Genomic DNA, 7,039 nt, shown 5'->3' with positions numbered 1-7,039 from the left:
GGTCCCTTCCACCTATCACCTCTGTCTCAAATTCCCGACTCCAGCAGGCATCAAAACGATCTGGGGAAATCAGAAGGAGTCGCGAATGTGCTGCTTAGCGGAGCACAAGCTGAGTTACCCCGTCACCGACGCACGAGCAGACATAGATCGCAAAAAGATGAAGACGGACCGAGAGCCTGCGAACAAGCTCTCGAAACTCCTATAGCAATTACAGATCGCGGAGAGCCGCGAAATGCGCGCCGAGCCGGTATGTGATGCACTGGACTCGGTGTGCATAGACAAAGCGCGTCCAGAACGATGCGTCGAAATCGGAGCAAAACTAGAAGAGCCTGTGAGAAGCAAACTTCTTTCCCTCCTCAAAGAGAACATCAACACTTTTGCCTGGATAGTGGAAGATATGTCGGGCATAGGCATCAACGTGACCTGTCACGAGCTGAACGTGGACCCAACCTTCAAACCAATCAAGCAAAAAAGAAGGAAGCTCGGACCCGAACGAGCTAAAGCAATTAACGATGAAGTGGATAGATTGCTCAAAGTAGGATCAATCGCCAAGGCCAAATATCCAGACTGGCTTGCGAATCCAGTGGTTGTGAAGAAGAAGAACGGCAAATGGCGGATCTGTGTAGATTTCACTGACCTCAACAAGGCGTGCCCAAAAGACAGTTTCCCTCTACTGCACATCGACCGGCTCGTCGAAGTCACTGCGGGAAATAGGCTGTTAACATTTATGGAGGCGTTCTCCGGCTACAACCAAATCCTGATGCATCCTGATGATCGGGAAAAAACGGCATTTATAACTGATCGTGGGATATACTGCTACAAAGTCATGCCGTTCGGACTCAAGAACGCAGGGGCAACATATCAACGGCTCGTCAACAAAATGTTCGCGGATCAGCTCGGGAAAACCATGGAGGTATACATCGATGATATGTTAGTCAAATCACTCGAAGAGAAAGATCATATCGCGCACCTACGGGAATGCTTCGAGCAGTTGAACAAACACAACATGAAACTGAACCCGGCGAAGTGCAGATTTACGGTCACCTCGGGAGAGTTTCTCGGCTATCTGGTAACTCACCGAGGCATTGAAGCGAATCCCAAACAGATTGAGGCCTGCCACCAACAACTGCCTGCCTTTCTACGACACCCTTCGGGGAAATAAGAAATTCTAGTGGGACGAGCAATGCGAAGCATCTTTCCATGAATTGAAGAGTTATCTGGCAAGCCCGCCGATCTTGGCGAAACCAGTTGAAGAAGAGCCTCTCTTCCTCTACATCGCCGTATCTGCTACAACTGTGAGTGGGGTGCTTATAAGAGAAGAACGATCCGATCAAAAACCCATTTTCTACGTCAGCCAGACACTGACCGACGCCGAGACCCGCTACCCCCAGATCGAGAAAGTCGCCTTAGCAGTCGTAGTCTCGGCTCGCAAGCTGCGTCCGTATTTTTAACCACATTCGATCGTTGTGCTAGCTACACTTCCGCTGCGCTCGATCCTACACAGCCCGAGCCAATCCGGCCGGCTCGCCAAGTGGGCCATAGAATTGAGCGAGTACGACATCGAGTATCGGAACAGGTCGTCTGCAAAATCACAGGTGCTTGCAGATTTTCTCATCGAACTTCCGGCCGAAGCGACGAACGAGCCATTCCCAGACGCAGTATGGATGCTGCATGTCGACGGCTCGTCGTCTAAACACGGCTCGGGAATAGGAATCCGTCTCACCTCTACCACCGGAGAAATATTGGAGCAGTCTTTTTGCCTGAACTTCCACGCCTCGAACGACGAAGCAGAATACAAAGCGCTGATCGCCGGCATACGACTAGCACAGGGAATCAGAGTTCGAAAGATAAGAACTTTTTGCGATTCACAGCTCGTAGCATGTCAATTCAACGGAGAATACGAGGCGAAAGACGGACGAATGAGAGCTTACCTCAAGGTTTAACGATTGCTTCATCGTTCGACCTCACACGAATACCCCGAGGCGAAAGCACCTCGGCTGACGCCTTGGCAGCACTTGCTTCGACTTCAGACCCGGATCTCCGACGGACAATTCCAGTCGAAATCATCGAACGTCCTAGCATCGAAGAGGTAGAAGGAGTTCGGCTGATAAATCCTCCTGAGCAGGAACCAGAGAACGACGAAGCAATCGCTATGGATGAAGACGCCTCACCAGCCGAGCTGGAGTACGGCTGCGACAAAGAATGGCTCGGAGCCATCCGAGTGTATATCGCCGATGGAGAAGTACCAACCAACAAGTGGGAAGCCCGCAAATTAAAGGTCCAGGCCGCGCGATATGTCTTCGTCGACGGCGAGGTGTTTAAATGGAGATTTTTAGGACCGCTCATGACATGCATTGAAGGACCGGAGGCAAGAAAGATCATGCACGAAGTGCACAGCGGCGTGTGCGGAAACCATTCTATCGGAAGGTCGCTCGCGATCAAGATAAAACGGCACGGTTACTTCTAGCCTATGATGGTCAAGGACTGCGAGAAGTTTACGGCGAAGTGCGAGAAGTGTCAACGGCACGCGCCAACAATTCACCAACCTACCCAGCTGCTGTCATCGATCTCGTCACCTTATCCTTTCATGAGATGGTCGATGGATATAATCGGACCTCTACATCGATCGAAGCAGAAGCGTTTTCTGCTCGTCCTCACGGATTTTTTTTCTAAGTGGGTCGAGGCCGATTCTTACGCGGGCATAAAGGATGCTCAAGTCGAACACTTCTTCTGAAAAAATATCATCTGCAGACACGGGGTCCCCTACAAGATAGTCATCGATAACGGATCCCACTTCATCTCAACGCGTTTTGAAGCTTTCTTCGAGAAATGGAAAATCCGTTTGAGCAAATCTACGCCAAGATATCCTCTAGGGAACGGAGAAGCCAAAACAGCCAACAAGACGATCCTAGATGGTCTGAAAAAGAGACTCGACGCCAAGAAAGGACGATGGGCAGATGAGCTCGAAGGAGTCCTTTGGTCGCATCGGACAACTCCGCGCCGAGCCATCGGAGAAACTCCATTCGCTCTAGTCTATGGAGCAGAATGCGTAATCCCCCCGAGGTGGATTTCCCAGGTATTCGAGGAAGACTTCTGCCGGGAGAAGAAGGCTTGAATCACTTAATGATGCTGGACGAACTCGATTTGGTCAATGAAAGGCGCGACCAGGCTCTAATTCGAATTCGGAACTACCAACAAGCAACAGCGAGATACTACAACAAAAATGTCCGCAGTCGAAAATTTAAAGAAGGAGAGCTCGTCCTTCAAAAAGTTTTCCAAAACACTGCCGAGAAGAATGCAGGAAAGCTCGGAGCAAATTGGGAAGGTCCTTACAAGATTACAAAAGTAGTTCGCCCAGGAGTCTACGAACTTGCGACGGTAGCTGACGAAGCAATTCCAAGATCGTGGAATGCAATGCACCTGAAGAAGTATTATCACTAAGGTTACAACAAGGTCAACATGAACTACAGGACGGCTTGATCTCTGCAAAGGGTACGTAGGCAGCCCGTCCTCGGACGGGTTCAGCTGTCCCCCCTCCTAAAAAGGGGGGGGGAGTGGGTACGTATACACATACCTTCATTTAACTCTACAATTTTAGCTCGTTTACCGTCTCTAGGAACATTGCCACTTCGGCCAATTTTTTGTTCGTTTTAAACCAGCTACTTATTTTATGTTCACCTCGTAATTCTAATTCGTTCATTGTCGCTTCGGCTAGTTTCTCATTCGTTTTAAATCGGCTACTTATTTCATGTTCGCCTCGGATTTTTAATTCGTTCGTTCATCACTTCGGCAAGATATTATCACTTCGACAAGTTATCATGACTTGATCGCCTCGGACTTTTACTTGTCCTTGTATTCACTTCGGCAAACTAAGTCTCCAAACACCTCGCCTCGTTGCTGGCCACAGCGAGGCAACAGTCACAAAGTTCTCTAAATGGACTTTTAACCACCTTTCCTAGGACGAGGGTGCAAGTTACATCCTCTATGGATTAAAATCAAGCGCGCTATACAAATTTAAGACCAAAAACGTATCGGTCACCACGGTTCGTCATCGTACATGAGATTATAATTCGAGACTACATCGCTTTCTCTAAAACCGGAACGAACTCTTAAAACCCGGCTAAATCTCTTAAAACTCAGGAACGCCGGTCTATAATCAAACTTTGATATCGTCTCAGGACGTAGACCTCGGCAACAAGAGATCCAAACTTAGCGCTTCAAACGGCCAAATACCAGATCCGATCTGAAATGCCTCACACTTTTTCTCTCTTTCCTAACTCAAACGCCTCGACACTAACGGTGGAAGGCAGAAAGGAACTTTAGTTTCTTTTAAGAGCTACCTAAAACGAAAACGCTCCACGAATCAAATCCCAGCTCGGGATTTAGACTTAAACAGAATCCTTAACAACTTGTCCCTTAGCCCGTTTTTCTATCGATCTTTCGTAAACAGTTCGGCCAAGGAAGCAATCGAAAGCATTCCCAACACAGCTCGATAACGATAACTCGTTCCAAACAAACAGTTTTCGTCAAAAATTCATCGAGGACAAACGCATCAAATACAACAAAAAATCAATAAGTCAGGTGGATAAAGCCGTCCAGGCATCAGTTACATAAAAGTTCGGGAAACGGATAAAGTCATCCAAACCTTAAATACAAAAACACATGAGACAGATGATAAAGGAAAGAGGAGAGAATCAAGCCGCGGACTGCGTTTCACGCTCGGCAAGAAAGTTTGAAAGGGCTGGCGTACCCGCATTCGATCCGGTCGGATCTACGACACCCAAGTTGGCCGCTGTCTCTTCGAGCGGCTCTTACCAAGACTGGTGTCTACAGAGTCTGGCAACACGGGCGAGAAGACCAACTCACCTCGTCGTCGGCGTACTCGCTATCCCAGCTTTTTAACTTCGCCTCCTCATCGTCGAGCGTTGGGCCGTCAGGTTTCCTCAGATCGACGATCATCGCAAGGTTGCCCTTGATTTGCCCCAACTCGTTCTCATCGGTTTTGGCCTTCTCGAGCTTGGTCAGACCTTCCTCCACCTTGGCAAGGCATTCCTGAAACTTAGCTGTTAGCTCTCGCCTCGCTTCCTTCTTCGCACGCTTGACCTTAGCGTTAAACAAGGCATTCTTGGCCTCGATACACCTCTTAAGCAACGCCACCTCGGCGCTTTTGGCTCTCCTAGCCTCCTCGAGGCGAATGACCGAGGCGGAAACTTTGTCGACATCTGCACGAAGAACTATCTTCTCCTCTTCCAGCCTCGACACCCTGGTCATCGCCTCGTCCAGCTTCCACTTCGCCGCTGCGGTCTCGTTCCGAGCCTCGTCCAGGCGACTTTCGACCTTGGACAGGTCCGCCTCATACTCAGCCATCAGCTTGTTGATGGCCGCTACAAACTGCAAAGAGTAATACGCGTTAAACACTTAGTCAGAATTTGATAAAATAAGGAGAGTAAGTAAAACATACCTTGGTGCCGCGCTGCGCCATCACGCCGTAAGACCTCGGTCTCCTCAGCTTCTCAGGAGGAGAAAGACGCGTGTTAGCATTGTTAACACGCGAGAACATCACCGCCGAGGCGTCTGGGTCGTCGACAACCAATTTACGCGAAGCGGGATCTCCGGACGCCGGTTTGCGTTTCTTCTTAGGCGGCTCGTCTTTTTGAACAGCCACGCCTTTCCCCTTATTAGCGGCCGAACGTTTTCGGCCGGAATCGTGCTTCTGAAGCTGCGAAGCCGGGGGCTTCGAGGACTTCGGAAGAGCCAAAATGGCGGAGTTGGAAGGAGTTTTACTCCGTGCCGCGGAGTCGTCTTTGGGCGTCTCGGGAGTGATTTCACCCGGTTCCACCTCAGGCGCCGCTTCTTTCTCGTTCGCCTCGGCAACGTTTGTCCCCACAGCTCGGGATGCGCCCTCACCATCATGGCTCGGCGGAACGTCTTGAGGAACAGCCTCGGCCTCCGTTTGAGCCGCCTCAGCGGCTCGTCTTACAGCTTCTTCTTCTTTACACCTCTTCTTATCTCTAAGAGTAATGATCACCATTTTCTCCCTTGTGTCCTGTGAGGAATTTGAAGACGAAGAGCTAACAGGAACTCCGTCAAGAATGGCTCGCGCTCTTTCCACTCTCTCGAATGTAAAATGCTTCCTCCAATTAACTCTCCAAGCCGCAAGAGAATCTCAGACAACAAAGAGGTCGTCGGGAATTGGGGGAAGAATGATCCGAACTACAAAAACAACACGAAAACAATCAGCTCAGTAAGGGAAGATTATATGATAACAGTTCCGAGCCGAGGCAAAGGTTCGGATCGGCTACCAAGTGGTCCCCAAGCCGACTGACGCCTCGTTCACCAAGACATAGAAGAAGCGCTCGGTCCAAAACTGATCCTTGCTTGGAAAACCACCTATGATCCGGCGGTTGGACTTGTTGGAGATGTAAAATCTATCTCCCTTCGGAGCTTTTCTGATCTCCAACAAGTTTAGCAGGTGATTCAGTTCAATATCGAGCCCGCATTCAAAGCTTCGAACCAGAATACCGATCATGTGTCGCAGACCCCTCCGCATTGTTAGAATATTTAGAGACTAAGCGGAATAAAGAGATTTGAGAGAGTGTGCAAAAGAGATGAGAGAAAGAGTTCCCAAAGTAGTGTGTTTATTCATTCTCGTCTTTGATACATATATAGAGGAGACAGAATAGAAACTAGGTTTAGCTAAGCTACAATACAAAAGAAAGTGGTTAGAGACATAAGGAAACATGTGAGTCTTGAGCATGGATCCCGAGAGATAGTGACAGCTCCAACGGTCACAAGACCAAGTGTAAACGACGCGCCAAGGGGGGACCATTGTACGGACACCAACTCTCTTCTTCCTTAAACATCACACGTGATCCCTTGAGCCTTCTCTCCTTATTAAAGGCTAACACCGATTCAAGCCCTAAAGCATAGAACCTTTCTTGACCAATACTCCCCCTCAAGCTTAGCTATCGAAGTTGTTTAGATTGCTAAGCTTGAAGACCCATGAGCATCACCTCATTAAAAACCTTAACAAGGAAAA

At 49.0% G+C, this 7,039-nt stretch overlaps 1 protein-coding gene across 1 annotated transcript; it reads left to right on the top strand.

The window, feature by feature from the left end:
* Positions 1 to 232: 232 nt before the first annotated feature.
* Positions 233 to 3,115, top strand: LOC112087264. Its single transcript, XM_024157290.1, has 5 exons — positions 233 to 1,069; positions 1,173 to 1,441; positions 1,505 to 1,812; positions 1,872 to 2,427; positions 2,752 to 3,115. The coding sequence occupies exons 1-5, from the start codon at positions 233 to 235 to the stop codon at positions 3,113 to 3,115; spliced, it is 2,334 nt and encodes a 777-aa protein (XP_024013058.1).
* The last annotated feature ends 3,924 nt before the right edge of the window (positions 3,116 to 7,039 follow it).

This window comes from Eutrema salsugineum, unplaced genomic scaffold (assembly GCF_000478725.1).
Source record: "Eutrema salsugineum unplaced genomic scaffold, Eutsalg1_0 scaffold_18, whole genome shotgun sequence".
NCBI lineage: Eukaryota > Viridiplantae > Streptophyta > Magnoliopsida > Brassicales > Brassicaceae > Eutrema > Eutrema salsugineum.
This window is presented reverse-complemented; position numbering and strand designations above follow the sequence as displayed.

Bases quoted from the DNA above. Each gene is read 5' to 3' on its own strand.
- LOC112087264 (XM_024157290.1), top strand. From the start codon at position 233: ATGCGCGCCGAGCCGGTATGTGATGCACTGGACTCGGTGTGCATAGAC. The intron at 1,813-1,871 runs GCATACGACTAG...TGCGATTCACAG, and splicing joins ATACAAAGCGCTGATCGCCG to CTCGTAGCATGTCAATTCAA. The intron at 2,428-2,751 runs GTCGCTCGCGAT...TATCATCTGCAG, and splicing joins GGAAACCATTCTATCGGAAG to ACACGGGGTCCCCTACAAGA.